Source organism: Cyprinodon tularosa, unplaced genomic scaffold, assembly GCF_016077235.1.
Source record: "Cyprinodon tularosa strain WSP-4 unplaced genomic scaffold, ASM1607723v1 ctg69, whole genome shotgun sequence".
Lineage (NCBI taxonomy): Eukaryota > Metazoa > Chordata > Actinopteri > Cyprinodontiformes > Cyprinodontidae > Cyprinodon > Cyprinodon tularosa.
Window position 1 is genome coordinate 933,221 of NW_024039440.1, and position 18,404 is coordinate 951,624.

Sequence of the window (18,404 nt, forward strand, 5' to 3'; positions counted from 1 at the left end):
CACTGTTAGCAAGGAGGAGAGGGGGTGGTTTAAAGGAGGCAGAATGACCATGAAGTGTGTGGTTTGGGTTATTAGGAGAGTGCGTGTTGGCCCTCAAATCGATGATTGGCTGCACAGCCCAGCAGTTTCACACCTACCTGTCCCACCGAGGAGAAGAAACGGGAAACATCCGGGGATCCATGAGGGTCAGGGTCCCAGCTGAACGGATGGGCACCAGGGAGCGACTCTATGGTACGGTCACAGCGTTGGATCAGTGGTTATTTTGTGTGACTTATTGAGTTCATTTTTGAAGGCCTCTCGGGTTTAATGGATCCGCTGTTGTGTTTCAGAGTGGATCAGTGTGGACCAAGATGAGACAAGCGGACCCAAAGGGAAATCCACCATTGTGTCCAGAGTGGGACACGAGTATGTGAAGTCAGTACAAGTCTACCTTTCTAAATTAGTTCTACTTCATATAATCAAATTTCTTTTCTGGCTTAAAATACTCCCTAGACTCTTTCTGAGAGGATCTGTTCTGGAAAGGACTCTGTTAGATCACCCAACAGACAGGAGTCATGCTCAGATATCAGTCTGCCTGTCATTAGCAGAAGCTAACTAAAAACCAGTGATGACAAAAATATTCATTTTTACTCAAGTAGAAATATAAATTCTACTGTTTAAAAACACTTTTGTAGAAGTTAGAATATCAATTAAGCTTTTTCCTCAAGTGAAAGTGTAAAAGTACAATTTCTAAAATTACTTACCGTATTTTCACGACTATAAGGCGCACATAAACGCCTTTTTTTTCCCTCAAAATGTGGGGTGCGCCCTTTGGTGCGGTGCGCCCTATGTGTGTTGCAACTGCGACTTTTGAGACCACCTCATTGAGGAGATGATGAAAGAGTGGCTGAGGGAGGTGAATGTAAGGAGACCAGGTGGTTTTTTTTCCACTCATCACCATCGCTGTTAATCTGACTCCATGCGTGCCCATCTCACAGCTGATGTGAAAAACATGGTGAAACAAATTAATGCTGTGCTTGGTGTGAACCGGACGCAGCAGGTGCAGCAGAAGATCCGTGGGGAGCGCGCCGCCAACGCGCTGCTGCTGCTCAAGATGGAAAAATTGAAGTTTTGCTGTTGGAAGCGCCGCATCAACGAATCAGAGAAGCTGATCTGGGAGCTGGCTGTGAGACAACACATCGCTCTGATGACATATGATATTAAAGCAAATGAAAGGGCTGGATGGATGAGCAGATGATGAAAGCGTGGCTGAGTCAGGTTTACGTGAGGAGACCAGGTGTTTTTTTCCACGCATCACCATCGCTTTTAATATGTGACTCCATGCGTGCCCATCTCACAGCCGATGTGAAAAACATGGTGAAAAAAAATAAACGCTGTGCTCGCCGTTATCCCGGACTGACAAAGGAACTTCCATCGCTCGACATCGGTGTGAAGCGGCCGTTCAAAGTAAGGCTGCGAGCGGCGTGGGAGCGATGGATGACAGACGGAGACCACAGTTTCACGATAAGTGGAAGGCAGCGCCGGGCAAGTTACGCCACCGTTTGCGGATGGATTGTTGATGCTTGGGCTAACGTGTCTGCTGGCTCTGTTGTTCGAGCTCTTGAAAAAGCCGGCATTATTTCTGAGGAGCCGCCCGGCACGGAAAGTGACTCTGACAGCGAAGAAGGGGAAATTGGGGGGTTAAGGAGCCTGTCAGGAAGCACGGTAAGGCAGGTGGGAGGAAGCATACCATCACCGGGCTAGGTTTGGTCGCTCCGTCCCCAGCCCCGGAGCTCATGGCTTGGTTCTGCTGCTCTGTATTCGACCAAAATCCCGGACGATTTTGAAATTCCCTCCGGACATTTTTTAAGGAATGAAAAGTAGGACACGTCCGGGAAGAAGAGGGTGTCTGGTCACCCTACCATATCAAAAATTTGATGTTTCAGTGAGTGAGTGCTTGTTGCTATGATGCGTCTTTGCTCAGTAGCTTTGCTCGTTGTAAACCAACCAATCAGCGAACAGCTCATCTAAATATTCATGAGCATACCATAAAAGAAAGAAAACGTGTGATTTCATTCTAGGGTTTTTAACCAGGCTTGCATTAGGGCTCATAGAACAGCAAATATGCCATTTTCAGCCCAACCAATGTTGCACACCCTATTCAGAGACCTTAAGGACCAGCACCAAATACCCTATAGAATCATTCTATCAGCCCTTTAAAGGAAAGACATTTTCTACAACTCTGGATGATAACTTCCTTTTTCGTAATTTTCTAAGTTTTATAACTAATGGCATCGTTGTAAATTTTTACTTCATCTTGAGAAACAAATCTATTTTGGTATGTGATGAACAACAAGTTGGTGCAACACTGAGCCCAACCAAAAAGAAATTGATTGTCTGGATGAAACAAATAATTTTTATGTTTTTTCTTTTTTAAAATACCAACTGGCCATAACGAAAATGAGCTCAAACAAAACTAACACATCTTTTTAAAATGTAGAGTAGAAAGTAGAGATATTTGCAAAAAAATTGTAACGAGTAGAAGTAAAAGTTGTCTAAAAATATATATATAGATATTATAACGAACTGCTGTAAAATTAGATTTACAGATTTTTTTTATCCAATATTTTTGTTTGTCATAAATATATATTGCACAATATAGGATGCATATTGGATTTAGTCCAAAGAAATCTCTTAACATTGAACACATAGTCAAAAAGTAGCTTATTTTACAAAATTTTTACTTGTTTGAAGCAACCTTTCAAGTGATAATATTCATTGTAGTGAAAGTGTTAAAAGATTTTCTCTTAAAGGAAAAGGTATAGCATGGTTGTTTTGTGCTGGAAAAGGAGCAAAAGTGTTTTGAGATTGTGTTTAGATTTTGTGTTCAACTTTTACTGCATCACTTTGTTTACTCTGTGAAAACACTCAGCAGCACTTTAGTTTGTTTAGATTAGAATAGAATAGAAAATCCCTTTATTGTCCCACAATGGGAAAGTTGTGGTGTTTACAGCAGCAAAAAGATTATAGAAAAAATGGTCACACGAATATGGACTTTACAAAAATGTATGAAAAACATAATATTGAAGAGTTAAAAGATAAATAGGAAAGTACTGTACTGTAGAGTGTTTTAACCATATAAAAATGTGCACCTGGAAAATAAACAACCAATATACAGCTATGGACATTTTTACACTAATGGATATTTGAAAATGGCAGAAACATCAGAGATGTGTGACCTTTGAATGATAAAGCTGCCTAATTCCCTTTTATCTATCATGCTGTTGTATTTTTGTGTTGAGAATTTGTTCACACAGCTGTTTGACCTTACTGTTATTATACCAGAAAAAAAAAAAGTCTTCATGCTTTTAAATCATTTCTTTTTTAATGTTTCTTTGTGAAAATGACCTTGGCATTTATGCTGTGAGGCTAAAGCTCAAATTTGAGCAGTTGGAGAATAATAATAAAAATAATCCAGTTAAATGAGGAGTTTTACACATGGAGAGCTGTGTGACCGTAAAATGTGTCCTATCACACCTCAGCATGCCTGCTAACATGACAGCAGGTTTTGTGCTGATGAACAGATTACTAATCAATCACAGCTTTTGATTATTAATCTAAGGTATGACATCTTTAGTAGCTCAGGAAAGCTGAAACCTTTTGGTTTTTATGTTCTTTTATAGAATTCAAGGTTTAAAACTTGAATAAATGTTTCTTTTGATATCCGGACACTTTGATCACTTACAGTAGTAGCCATTAAAAGTTGCCCCACTTTCCCTATATTGGTCTTTGGCTGGTCCCCTACACTTCCTTTTTAAACATCAATCTACTAAACTATTCTTTCTGTCATGATTTGTGGACATTAAGATCAAAAGAGAAGCACCATCTCCCTGTCTTTTAGTAAAAGGTTGAAGCATTATGCATACCCATGAGAAGGAGGGGGTCGCTCCAGTGGCTGGAAGTTTGAGGGGAATTTGCAGGGAGTTGCAGGGGAGTCTGCTGCTATTTGGTTGGTGTATGACTGGGAAGGGCCATATTGAATGACTGCTACTGTTTATGCGGTGTCTTTGTGGCGGCATGCTAACCCGTTTTGTTTGATTTGCAGACAGTCTGTGGTTCGTAAACAGCTTGGAGAGTTGGGAAAGGTCAGCGAGGAGGGAGAGAAAAACTCTAAGGAGGAAACGGCTGCGAGGTACAAACTCACCAGCGACGGTCTGGATCTGAATTAAGTGGATAAACTAAACGGATTCAAATAAAGGATGTTTTTCTGTGTTGTTAAGACCCAAACAGGACACCCCGGATGGTGATTCATCTGTTGGCAAAAACAGCTTCAACAATCCTGCCTACTACATCCTGGAGGGCGTTCCCCACCCCTCTGCTGCTGGCCTTCCACCTGAGCTGCTCCCATCTCCCACCTCTCCAACCACCCCGGCTGTTAAAGCCCCGCCCCCATCAGCTGTGGCTCGTACCAAACCTCCTTTAGGAACCGCCGTGCCCGCTCACTCCCGCAGAACTGTGGCGGGACACCCAGCCCGCGGAGTCAGCGAGGAGAGCTCCTCAGAGGACGACACGGGGGCCGCTCTGGCTCAAGGAGGAGGCGTCGCAGGAACAGTCGGGAACACGCTGAATCGCCCGCCTCCTGACTTCCCCCCTCCTCCTCTGCCCAAGGGAGCCCTGGAGACCGTCGCCGAGTCTCAATTCGGCAAGGCTCGTTCTCTTTACCCAGACCTGGCCGAGGTCAGGATCCCACCAGCCGGACCTGGTGGGCCTCTTGCTCTCGGGGAGGGTTTAAGGCGAGGAGGGGCAGGGGCGCTGGACGATCAGTCTTGCTCTGTGCTGCAGATGGCAAAGACTCTGAGTGAAAGCGAGTTTCCTGGGCACCCTCCCCGCGCTCCCTCGGCGCCACCGCCCGTCCGAGTCCCGCCTATCGGGATGCTGGATGCATGCCGCACCTTCCCACCCAGGAACCCTATCCCAGAGAGCATCGCAGAGGACATGCCAGAGGAGGTGAGGAGGTTACCTTAAACACAGCTTTACCCCAAAATGATTCAGTCCAGGAGGACTGAGCTATGTGAGAAAGTATTTAAAAAGTAAAAGAAAAAACTAGCATGGCCAATTTTTGGACAAAATGACAGAGAGAAGTAGGTGACTGTTACACTTACTGGTGTAACAGTTATTAGCAATGAACTGAGATGTATTCAGTTAATCCTGCATTTCTCTTGTTCAGGCACTCTGGGGCAGCAGCAGCTCGTCTCTGTCTGTGGGAGAGTCGTCAGTGGGGGAGTGGCTGCAGAAGCTGGGCCTTGAGAGATACGAGGAAGGGCTGCTACACAACGGCTGGGACGATCTGGAGTTCCTCAGGTAGGAACCATCACAAACGTAGACGCCTTAGCTTGGATCAGTGGAGCGCTAGACTGAAAAGGTTGCAGGGAAAAGTTCCTAACAAATGTGCTGCAGCAATTTTTTTGGAATTATTTATTTTCTTAATCTTTTACAAATCTCTTTTACAAATTTTCAATTATAATTATATTGATGTTTACATTGCACAACTAAAATAAAAATTAGTGGATAAGTTATTTAATGAATTTAGTGGTTATTTTTCTAGCCATAATTGAATATTTAAATGTTCCGGTTATCAGAGATGGTTTAGCTATTTTACTCTGTTGGCCTCCGGTAGTCCACAAATATTTCCCTATGTTAGAGATGATGCAAGTCCAGCTTTATCCGTCAAGTTTAACCTTCTGACTTAAACTGGTCATGACTTACTTAGGGAGTCGAGCCCATGATACCCTGGAAACTGCTCGGACAAATCTGGCTCCAAACTGAAAGCTTTTACTGATATTTTTAAAATTAGCTTACTTATTTATTTCACAAATATCCCTTCCCCACTGGCCGAAAAATAAATAGTTTAAACCTAGTAGCAATCGACTTTTAGGGGCAGTGGGAACAGCTCACTGACGCGAGTCTACCCGGGCCAAACGACTTGGCATTTGACCCTTGTTAAAACCCATGTATGGAGGCCTTAGTACTCGACGCGACCTGGGCTGTGGTCTTTTCCCGCATGTCTCTCCCCCTAAAAAAAATAAACAATAAAAAAAATAAATTAATTATTTGCCTTGGCTCTGACAGGTTGACCCGCTAAATTATCATTTAACGCAACATAAGGGCATCAACACACCACGCCAATCGCGTCTGATCTAGCAAGCAGAAACAACTTTGTTTACATTTGATAAACATGGCGCAGGACTGGCAAGAGGGATTCGGACTGATAAGAGCGAAACAATAAAGAACACTTAGTACACGCTTGCTTCCCTACATGTTTCTCTCCATTGTTTACTTTCCTGGTTTCTGTAACGCTGGTGACATCATCAAAGCTAACCCAGTGTGATGATCTCACCAGACACGCAGCGGCGAAGAGACAGAGACCACGCAGCTGCGGGGGGTATGGAGGCTATGCAGCCTGGATCAAACCTACCGGTAGCTTTTTTTTTGCCATTAGGATGGGAGCCAAATGCTGATTGTTAGCTGGTCAACCCATGTTTAAAAAATTCTCGTAAACCCGTTATTTTCCATGGGAAAGAGGCTATAGACAGGCCAAATAAGATTAAATGTGTTAAAGTCCGTTTGCATTAACTGTTGTTAAGCATGGTGCTGGCCCCATGATGCTGCAGGGCCCTATTGTCAGTGGTCCTGATATATCGTGCAAAATGGTAGAAAATATTCAAATCGAAAACAGCTTCCAAATACTTCGTCTTGCTAGACCAACAGCTGGAACATCTGGATGTTTCAGAAAGATAAAGAACAGGCGACCGTTCAGCTCCTGGAACGGCCCCAACTTTACTCATTAAGCGATTGCTCCTACAAGCTGGGTCTGTGCTTGGCAACCGATTGATTTCATAGATGCAAAACATCCAAATTGGAAGATTAAAATAAAATGTATTTGTGGTTTATGTAAAAGGAGCATCGGCTGAAAAATTACAGAGCAGGGAAACTGTATCCTGGAGAAGCTGTAAGTCAAGTTCTTATTTTAGTCTGTCAGCCTATGTCTGTAAGAAAGACCCTTAACCCTAGAAGATGTTGGGAATATGTATAGGATCCTTCTTTTTTTGCAATGTACAATTGCAGTGTTGATTTTATTATTCTGTTCTATTGGGGTCTGTATGCATTATTTTAACCTTTTGTAGATTAAAAATCCACAATAAATATAATTTGCTCTCAATTGCATTATTTAAAATTCACCCAAAGTGTTTTTTCAGTGGTTTTATCAAACTAATTCCCCATTTTCTTCCAGTGACATCACAGAGGAGGACCTGGAGGAGGCCGGGGTGCTGGATCCAGCCCACAAGCGGATCCTGCTGGAGAGCCTCAAGCAGCAGCAGCAGCACAAATAAACTGGAGTAAAGCCACATCTGTTCCTAAGAGGCCAGATCTCAACTGAAAAAGAACCGATCCGATCCAAGTTGGAACCTGCTAACTAATGCCAGACAGTGCCTTCTGAGAAAATTGCACTTCATTTATACTTTCATGAACACTTTCTGACCCAATGTCCTCCTTCATTTGTACTGTATGAGTGTTGTTTGTGTCATAGATGTGGCCTTATTTAATCATTGCAGTCCTTTGAGCATCACTACAGAACCCCTCGCTGTAAATGCAGTTAGATCATCGTTTTTAGAAGGTTCTAAAGGTAAAGTTGGTGCACAGGGAGGTGCAACCTATGCTGCGACGTTAGACCTAACCTTTAACTGCAAGATATTTCAAGTACATTTTGTTGTTTCTGGATTCTTGATGAGGATTCATTCAAGCTGGGCAGATTTCAAATATCCAAAGAAATCAAAGTTTGAGAAGAGCCGTCTAGTAGGTTCTGTGACTGGAGCGAACAGGATGTAGCGACAGTGATGAAGCTAGTCAGCTGAATTTCAAATAATAAGAACTCACTTTTTTATTTCTGTCATTTTTTGTCAGATCGTATATTTTGTAAGGATGTCTGGGCCATAGATTGTTTGATTTATGGCGCCTCTGCATGTATTTATAAAGGGAATTTTCAGCTAACCAAATAGAAAGGTTTGGAGCTGAAAACTATATATTCACCTCAAAGCAGCATTTATGTCTTTCTGAAAAGAAAAGATTTAATAAACCATAACAAAGGTGTTTGTATGGTAATATGGTTTAAAGCAGATTTTATGTTTGTCATAACTGGAGATGATTCTGTGTTTTTAGCGCCATATTTTGTACTCTTGTGGAAATGTTTCCCCCTTCAAACACATTGCTGTGCTTGTGTTTCCTCATTTAACCAGTAGGGGGTGCTGTTTCTCTCTAACCAAGCCTCGGTTTTGGCTCATCCTGGAAACTTGAGGAACAAAATTTTTACTTGCTGGCCAATGGTTTCCTTTTATTTCCAATTTTTTAATAAGAGCACACTAAAAAATCTACAGTTATATTGACACCTTACAGTGAAACTATTAGAAGGTAAACTGTATATGTTTATTTTGATGTACAAATCTAGTCTGGATATTTGTCGGTGGAAAAAGATGACCAGTTTGTTTTAATTTTTTTGTTGCCCATTTATTTCAAACAGCCAAACCACAACATATAAATGTCATTTCAATTTGTCTTCTCGTTTCAGGCCTTTCAGTGTTCTCAGTTATGCGTGAATATTTGACTTTGTGTGAAACAGACTTACCTGTGTCATTTTCTGCCCCCTACACTCCATTTAGTTATTTTTATGTAGCCTTGTGCGTATGTTGAATTAAGTTAATGTAAATTGTTCACCCTTTGTTTTTGTTATTTCAATTAAAATCTAATATTTCTCCTCATTTTACAAGGTGACTCTTTTTGTCTTGTCTGCAAAACATGCAAAAACATCACATTTTGTCAAATGCAATGACCAGGTCATGAGATGTGTCACGTAGTGCCTTCATAATGTAGATTTATTTGAATATTCAGAGTAGTGCTATAACTTCTCATTCACCAGAGCTCCACATGTTCCTGTGAGACAGATGCTTCGCAGTGAAGTAGATCTGTAAAGCCAAAAAAAAAAGAGGGAGAACTATCTAATATATTACTATCTACAGAATTTACAGCGATTCAAAGACATGTGAAAAATATTAATAAATACATGTTTATTTTTTTCGATTCTGAGGAAGATCTAACAGGGGTTTTGCATCAACAGGGTAGAGGCATCAGAGGACAAAATTGGACGTTTTATGCAAGGTCGATGCATAAAAAAGGTCTGTACGTCGATGAGAATAGGTTGAGGGAATAGAAAGAAACCGATTCTGATGGAGGCAGCGACTGGCTGCTTTACTATACCAGCAGCAGAAACTATCAGATACATCAGACTCGGAAATCTGCAGGATGCACTCAGCTCTGGATGTTTAGGAGGCTCCTCTCCAAATCCTGCACCCTTTTGAGTTTAAACAAAAGTGGCTACTGTTCTCCAGAGGTCAGGATGTGATGTGTTACATATGGAGGAGGGAGAGAGCTGATCTGAGGAGGTGTCTGGTCTGAAAGCAGCAGGTCTAATTGGATTTTAAAGCAGCCCCCCCTACTCTGCTTGGCAAAGAGATTTTGGGGGGATCTAAAAAAAAAAGTCTGTGTATAGTTGTGCTTGAGGGTAAAGGTTCGCTTTGTTTCCTCAGCAAGGATCTTGATGTTTGGATTTCTGCTTTTAGGTCGTACCTGACCTCCATACTTCATCAGAGAAATTCTGCAGAGTGTGGAAATGTGAGAATTCAACAAAGGGAGACGATGCAAGAACTCGGGCTGCTTAGGAGACAGTTTGAGACTGTGGAGTTCAAAGTCAACAAATAGAGAAAGTCCTTCAGTTTGGTCTTAAAAAGGAGAAACTCGGCTGGAAAGTAGAGTCACAAGAATCTGTCCACATCCAGGTATCTAGGTGCTGTACAGCTGCAGAACATGCTTAGACTAGCAGAACCTGGTACCATCTGGGCTCTGACCAGAACACCATAGTTGTGTTTAGAATCTCCACTAAAAAGAAAAAAAGTCTGAAGCTCTTATCTGTCTCTGATTGCTCCTTGTCTTTCACCTCCTCTCTGCCTCAGAACAGATTTGTCTTGATGGCAGGGTTGGGTTTTCTGTGGAAAGAGGACAGGACTCCAGCGAAGGGCCCGGTCATACTGTCCGCTGGCTGCCAGGCCTTCAGAATCTCCTGAGTCTGAGCAGCAGGCTGGGCCACAGCCGGGTTGGACGGCCCCAGGCTGGACCAGCTGGGCGGCTTCAACCCCTGGAGGACCGGGGAGCTGGAGGTGTTGGTGTAGCCGCTGTTGGCGGGGGCCGGGCTGGGGCTCAGGCTGGCTGGGCTCCCCAGGTTCCCGTTGGCCGAGCCAGGCAAGGAAGCAGTGCTGTCTGGCGTGGGGCTGCAGGTGGACTCTTTGGACTCATCGTCATCTGATGAAGATCTTGTTTCTCCACCCTTCTTCCCCCCAGAGCTGTTGCTGCTGCTGTTGCTCCCAGTGTTTCCACCAGAGCTGTTGGCCTTGGCATTAGCTGCCCGCTCCTGCTTACGGAATTTGGCACGCCTGTTCTGGAACCACACCTGTAGGCACAAACACAGGAAGCTTTAGGATGGATGGAGGAAAACAGAAAAATCCCCATGGAGACAAGACCACCCCCCCATCTAGACATCTGTTTGCATAATACATTTGTATTAATATGACATTAAGATAAAGAGTTGTTACAGTCAGACAAATATTTGTTTATTGCACATAAATTATTGGTATTTGGTCACTAATTCAAAGAACTTTCTAAAGGCGCCTTTGCGCAGGAGAAAATAAAAAGAAAAGCTTCATCCGCGCACCTGAACCCGGGCCTCGGTCAGGTCTATCTTCAGTGCAAGCTCCTCTCGGGTGTAGATATCCGGGTAATGCGTCTCCGCAAAGACCCGCTCCAGCTCCTTCAGCTGGGAGCTGGTGAAGGTGGTCCGGATGCGCCGCTGCTTCCTCTTCTCATTCAGCCCAGAAGGGTCCGAGAAGAACTTGTAGGGAACTGAAAAAAAATCAAAATGTTTTAGTTTTTTATTTTTGTTTTTCATTGAACAAACAAAACATGCAAATTATTGTAATTTCAATGCATGTGCGTAAAAACGCGCGACGTTCTGATATTTCTATTAAATTAAAATAATTCAATTTATTTTATTTTTCAAGATTTTTGCTTAATTTTCGGGGAAAATACAGATGTTTAAAATCAATAGTAATTAATTACTTGTTCTTCTATTTAAAAAAAATACTTGATCAAATCTATCGAAATATGAGAAAATGTAAGTTTTTTTTTATTTATGATAAATTTTGGAGAAAATATAGCACTTTTTTTTAAAGTATCCGATATAGTGCGAAATATAATTTATAATAAAACGAAAAATGAATACATATAATCTTGAATGATAATATGTGCATAAATACAGTCACGAAATTAAAAATACTATAGGCCTATTGTATTTCTAATTTAATTTCTGAAGCCTTAATGAGGAAAAAAAGATGATTGTTAGTATTTTTGCTCGTTATTGTTGCGAATCTTAGAAATTTAAGCCTAATTGTGCTCATTAACAAATTAATTCAATGATATTAAGTAGAAATAAAAACATAATTTAATGTCAGGCCCTAGATTTTTGGGAGATTTCGGTTCTTAAATGACTCCTGCTTCCATTATTAAGAACTAGAGGTAAAGTAAAACAGGTTAAATTTTCTAACGTGTTCCTCCTGACTTTAGAAATAGTTGAAAACAGCCGTTTGTTTGTTTGTTTGTTTTTTTCCTACCGGAGGAGTAGGGTGTGGGCTGGTGCTCTCGCAGGGCTCCCAGCGTGCAGCTGGCCGTGCTCAGAGGCGTGCAGCCCGGGTTGGAGAACGGCCCGCTCCGGATCGGGTTATACTGGAAGGAGCTGGCCTGGCTGCAGGAGCTGAAGTCCGCGTAGGCCGACGCTTCCATGGCTGCCATGCAGGAGTCGTAGGAGTTCAGGTAGGAGTAATCCATCTTATACATGGAGGTGAGCCGGTGCAGACACCGGTCCGCGCCTTCTTTCTTTGGGCAATCTCTGATCTGCGCCTCTTTCCAAACTCTTTCGGTTTGTATATCTCTGTGTGGAGGAGTTTCCCCTTGATAATCCAGAAGACTCCTCTGAACTTTCTCTCTTTATTCAGTCCGCTCTGTCAGTGCGTGCCTGAAGCTCTCCTCTGCGCGCTGCGCTCCGTTTGACAGCGCGCTGCGGCTCGCGCGGTGCTTATAATAAACTCGGCAGGGCGCGAGACAATAGCGAAGCGGTGGTCTTGTTTCCATGACAATGCCACCAGTGAGTGAGCGTGGAAACGGACTGCCCCTCCAACTCCCTCTCCCCCATCTCACGAGAGACCATTGCACCGCCCACGCGGTCCACGCCAGAGTTAAAACCACCGAGCAGCCTTTTCCCCTTCAGATCTCATACAAAGCCCATGCTTCCTTTATCGGACGTAAAATTCTGCAGGAACTCATTTTTTCAGCTAAGATTTGAAGAGAAACCAACACTCTCCTTTTTTTCTCCATGGAAGGCATTCATTTTGTATGAAATCTTATATTTTAGCTCATTGTAATTTATTAATATAGCCTAACTCAACTAATATAATCCCCAAAGCACTTTTTAAGACAAACAGGTTAAATAGGCTATTAAATCAACCCAATTGGCAAACACAAAGTTATGGAGGTGGAATAGATGTATAATATACAGTTGAATATATTTTCCTGGTGCGGTGCTGTCAAAATCCACAAAGTTTAATAAAAATTGTAGGTATTATACCAATTTCTTGTAGATGGTCTTTTTTGATCCAGACACTGAAATCTGAACATGTCCATAAAAGTTTAAAAATCTTTAAAATGCAGTTCCTAAAAAAAGTATTATACAAATTTAAAAATATGATTGTGCCGTTATAGACAAAATGGACTATTTTGTTTAGTTTAAGAATTTTATATAGCATTTGCATATTTTCTAAATTTAAAAGTAGTTTTTTTTCTATAATAATTTATAGATTTTTTTATATGACTGCTGCATTCTTTTTTCTTTCTTTTTTTTTTTAGTCGTTGTTGTTGCTGTGCTGCGTGTGCAGACGCAGGCCCCGCGATGCTCCAGAAACCGGTCAGCTCCACCGCGTCTCCAACTGATGCGCACAAGCATCCTCTGCTCCTCCAGCCGAGTCTTTATGTGAAGGAAAACCTCCAGATGTGACGGTGATTGGCGAGATTAAAAGCTCTGATTTGATTCCGATCACTTTTTTACCGACATGTCACCAGAGTGCCCGTCAGTTTGATGTATCGGACCGGAGAGAGGACAGGAGAGGGGGGGGCTGGAGCGGCTGCAGAGACCAGCGCGGCGCGGCGGGCTAACCATAAACGCATTGACGCTCCATAAATTGGTTTAAGTTTATTGTACGGTGTCATACAATGTGATAAGTCATATCCCACACGGCCCCTCCGTCACACAGAGGCTCTGAAACCGGGAGGCATCTGAGGAGTGCCAGACATATGCATCCTTTCTTTCTTTCTTTCTCCTTTTTCTTAACTCTGTGGCTCCCTGCTCTATGTGCGCCCTTGGTGAGATTAACAGTCTTTTTATTAGAGGGTAAATTTCACCGAATAATATGATCCACAAACCAAAATTACGTTGTGTTCTTACTGAAGGAATTAATTGAGTTTGGCCGGCGTGCCCGTGCGTAAAATGTCATAATAAAAGCTCAAAAGTGCGTGCTCTTATCTCTGGTTGACCAGAGGCTGCATGATGATGCTCCTTAATGGCATTAACTTTCCACACGCGCGCGCATGCGCGCATCCACCGCTCCTTGTTCACTTTAGTAATAATAAGATCTGTTTACAGCAGTTGTTGTGTGGTTGGTGGAGAGTCAGGGGGATCGATGAAGCGGAGAAGCTCGTTTCAAACTGCTTTAAGGAGCAAAAACCAAACAAATAAAACTCATTCTTGTTCTTTAAAAAAATATTGGTTTTATAGGTTTTTTTTTATAAATTAAAAACATTGATTAGTAGGCCTAAAGCAAGTCGGGTCAAGGAGTTGAGCTGATGATAGTTCCAGTGGGGACTACAGGATTCTTTGACTTCTACAGAGAGGTCAAAAACTGAAATTTGCTGTTATGAATAGGCTACATTTAATTTGCTTCAAAGGGTTTATGCAAATCATTTTAAAACAACAAATAAAACCTTTGCTTTGTAAAAACTGTCATATTCCCTGTTAAACTGAGGACATACAATAGTTCACTGGAAAAACGATCTAGAAATAAGTAAAAATGTCTTTCACCTTAATTTGAGTATGAGGTAGTTTGCCAATGGAATGAGTGTTTTTACTATTAAAATGAGATAATTAGACAATATGCACTTGAAATAAGACAATGCAATTGTGTTTTCTTATTTTAAGTGTAAATTGTCTTGTTCCATTGGCAAAATGTCTCTTTTACCTCCTCAATCCAAGAACAAATGCACTTATTTTAAGAAAAAATTACTTATCTAGAATTCATTTTTTTCCCCAGTGTTTGCTTTAAAAATAATTACACATTTAAACAGCCAGCTCTTTGTTCTGACTGTGCTGTAGATACATTTCACAAACCCTTCAACTAGCCATTATTCAGTCATTATACTGTCTTCTGTGTGCTTGCAAGTATTATAATTCAGGTTTGGTTTACTATAACTACCTTAAGTCTTAAGAAATAAAGTCAGTCTAAAGGATTCACTGACAGGTTCCATGTATTAATATCCTCTCTTATAATCTATTTATAAATTGGTCTATGCAGTATTCTTTGTAACCAACATTGGTTAATAAATTCTGGATGTTTCAAAATATCATATAAGATTTTCAACACAACAACCTGCTTTTAACAGCGTTGTCCTATTGTCCCAATATCATTAAGAGTGAGCATGATGGTTTGCTTTTTGGCAAGAACTTTTATTGTTTTTTTTACTTTAAGCTACGGTGATGATCAAATATATAGTTGTTATAAAAACAGTTGTTCCACAGAAAAAAAATCTATGCAAATTTGTCTTATAAAATTTATATAAAACAGTCTTAGTCAGATTAACGTGGAAAGTTAACCGATTTAAAATGTTTTAATCATGACAGCTGTTTGTTATTGTGCACATTTTGAGGAACATGTGGCCTACAGAAGAGCATCATTTGCATAAATTGGACCTTACAGCTGGTGGAAGCTGCTAAATGTCAAACAACAAAGATCACAGGAGGGAACTTAGTGGGACTAGGGTGTCTTTTTCAAACATATCATATTTTATACTTAATACCTACATTCTCTAAGAAATTTAGATTAATTCTTAAAAAAAACTTTCCTGACTTCTTCAAGAATATTTCCTGTTCTTATAGAATATTTAATATATATGCATAAATATATACATACAAAAGATTTTTTGGTAGTTATGTAAAAAGCCGTAATTCCAAGTTTATCAAGAATGTTAATGTCTGAGCTGGAAAAGCTTTTTGTCTGTATATAAGTCAACACATAAAAGGCTTAAAAAGTCCAAAAATTGCCAAGCAAAAAAGAAAACAAAATACAAAAAAACAAAAAGCAACCAAAAACAAAGGAGAGCTAGGGTTATCATGATTGTACTGAAAAAACAATCTAGAAATAAGTAAAAATTTCTTAAATTAAGTGTATTTACCCTTAATTTGAGTAGGTAAATGATATTGTTTGCCAATGGATTGAGTATTTTACTCTTAAAATAAGACAATTAGATAACATACACTTGAAATAAGACAATTCAATTGTGTTTTCTTATTCTAAATGTAAATTATCTTGTTTCATTGGGAAAGTGTCTCCTTTACCTCCTCAATCCAAGAACAAAAGCACTTATTTTAAGAAAAAAATAACTTATAGATTTTTATTTTTTGCAGTGTGTTTGGTCCAAAATAAAATAAAAATAATAAAACCCTTTTTTCAGCTCTGATGGAGAATTCAATTGCAGGAAAACTGCCATAAATTTAGACTTAAAATGCATTACAGTTATGGAGATGATTATCACTTTAAAGCACAAAAATAAAATCTATAATTCAGAATGTGTTGCAAGTTCTTTTCATTTTGATAAATAACAACAAAAAAAGTATATTCAGATGTGAGGAAAAGAGAAAAATGACTATAAGATTATTGTTGCACTCAGGATCCACCGTCTGTTGCGCGTCTCCGTCTGGAAGGTTCAGAGGTGAGTTTGCAGAGAAACTTAAACAGTTTCACAGTTTTAACTCGTCTCCGCATCAAAAAGAGCATCCAGGAGCAACTCTGTGCTCTCCCGCTTTCAAGCATTTAACCTAATCCCTTCAAAAGGAGGAACCGGTCCCTTCCAGGCCACTAATCCGCCCAGAAAGCTCCACGCAGCGCAGTCAGGAGGTGGGTAGGGGGGGGCGACCTCTCCTCTGCAGAGGTTTTAACTTTGGACTTTTACATTCATGGGGCCGATGGGACGGAAACAGTAACGGAGAGCTTTGGCATTCATTGCGTCTGAGTCAACACAGGGGGGGTGATACAATGGTCCCCTGGAGGCCCCTGAGGGACCCTGAGAGAGGAACCCTGACTTTAGGGATTACAGCCCCGCTGGTCATTAGGGGAGAACAGCGTGTGGATGAAGGAAACGTTCACTAATGTGAAGAGGCAATCTATATTCACATTATGTTCAACATTAAAATAATTACTGAAGAGGGATGAGCTTTAAACCGCTTTGAACATTAATAATCATCAATAATTTTGACAAATAGCAGATAAATCCTCTGTGATTTTAGACGCAGAGTGTTTACCTCAGTGGTTCTGGATGGGAGCTGTATGATGGATGGATGCGCGCTCCTAATGAAGACGCGCAGAGGTGGAAGGGACAGAGACATGGATAAAGGCTTAATGAGGGATGAGACAAAGCCACGCGGGAGGCCTGTCCCGGTTCGTGTCCCAAAACCCAAAGTGAAGCTGTCAGTCAGAGAGGAAAGGCTGCAGCTCCATCCATCACTGAAACTTCACCTAAACTTCTCCAATCAGCCTGAAGCTGTTTTTTGTTTTTGTTTTTTACCAGGCTTCAGACATCAGGCAGCTATTGATTCTGGATATGAACCTTTTTTGTTAAACAAGCAGGTTAAAAAAACGCAAAATGATCCACAGAGTTGGAATGAGGGATAAAAAACCTTCAAAAATAACAGAGAAAATATAAACGAATGAAGGGCCTTTATTTAAATGTCCAAGGCCATCCTCCTCTACATCCTCTAAAATGTGGCAACAAATAGTTTGTTGTTTTAAAACAGATAATGTATAATTACATTAATAAGACCAGATCAATTAGTGTTATTATGGAGAACATAACTTTAATTTCCCCGTTCTGCAAAAAAATTTAATCTAAATAAGTTACTTTTTCTTAAAATAAGTGCATTTTTTCTTGAATTGAGGAGGGAAGTTTGAGACCTTGTCAATGAAGACATTTTACATTTAAAAATAAGAAAAAAAACACAATTGCTTTGTTTTATTACAACTGCATATTATCTAACTATCTAATTTTAAGAGTAAATACTCATTCAATTGAAAAAAATAACATCTCATTGACATGCTGAAATTAAGGCTAAATAGACTTAATTTAAGATTTTTTTAAAACTTATTTCGAGATAGTTTTGCAGTGTAATTATTTGTTGTAATTTTGCAACATCTACAGCTGAAGTAGGCCTAAATGATGCTTCATTAATTAAATTCCCATTACATATTAAAAGGGGGGTTGGATTATAAAGTGCACCTTTTTTTTATATTGAATAAATATTGGTTTGAATGTATTTTAATGGTTTCTTCCACCCTGCTGCAGTGTCAGTAAAATGTGTCGTGTCATCGCCTCTCTTCCCTCCAGAGGTGGATCTGATTGCGCATGAAATAAATTCAGAGCGCTCGCATCCCGCAGCGGCCCTGCGCCTCTTCCAGCCACAGCAGAGGCTGTTTGATTTGCTCCATGATGGATGACAGACAGCAGGGGAAGGCGGAGGGATCCCGGAGGTCCCGGCGGTACCGCCTGCATGTCAACCCCACCGCCCCCTCAATTACCAACCCATCCATGTGGGTTAGAGACCGAGGCAACAGAAAAGTCCCTTTCTAAACGAAAATAAACCTCCTGGTTGTTATAGTCCGATTAGAATTGGTTTCCAAATATTTCTCCTTAACATCAAAGATGGAGCGTTTCGAACCTGTTATGTTTCTTTCCATAACTTAACTATATAGAATGAGCAGAACCCCAGTGGAACGTGACTTAGTTTTTATTCAACATATTTCTCAGATCACAGTGAGATCAATGCGCTGATATCATATTCGGTGTTCTTCCACATAGAACACAAAATAGTACCATTCAATAATCTATTATTTTATCACATACAGAACCTTTCGCCTTTTCGTACTTTTTAGATTTGGCTTTTTCATTTCCAG

General features: G+C 40.7%; 2 protein-coding genes across 2 annotated transcripts in view; one reads left to right on the forward strand and one right to left on the reverse strand.

Moving 5' to 3' along the window:
* Window positions 1-8,797, forward strand: part of inppl1a (inositol polyphosphate phosphatase-like 1a) — a 58,088-nt gene extending 49,291 nt beyond the window's left edge. The window contains exons 22-27 of the mRNA XM_038267883.1: window positions 76-231; window positions 330-414; window positions 4,085-4,171; window positions 4,260-4,986; window positions 5,207-5,340; window positions 7,271-8,797. Coding sequence (XP_038123811.1) covers window positions 76-231; window positions 330-414; window positions 4,085-4,171; window positions 4,260-4,986; window positions 5,207-5,340; window positions 7,271-7,370 — 1,289 coding nt within the window. The 3' untranslated portion in view covers window positions 7,371-8,797. The remainder of the gene's footprint in view (window positions 1-75; window positions 232-329; window positions 415-4,084; window positions 4,172-4,259; window positions 4,987-5,206; window positions 5,341-7,270) is intronic.
* Window positions 8,798-8,876: 79 nt separating this feature from the next.
* On the reverse strand, window positions 8,877-12,291 carry phox2a (paired like homeobox 2A). Its single transcript, XM_038267884.1, has 3 exons — window positions 11,751-12,291; window positions 10,796-10,983; window positions 8,877-10,534 (listed from the first exon to the last, which is right to left on the reverse strand). The coding sequence occupies exons 1-3, from the start codon at window positions 11,971-11,973 to the stop codon at window positions 10,037-10,039; spliced, it is 909 nt and encodes a 302-aa protein (XP_038123812.1). The 5' UTR covers window positions 11,974-12,291; the 3' UTR covers window positions 8,877-10,036.
* Between the last annotated feature and the right edge of the window lie 6,113 nt (window positions 12,292-18,404).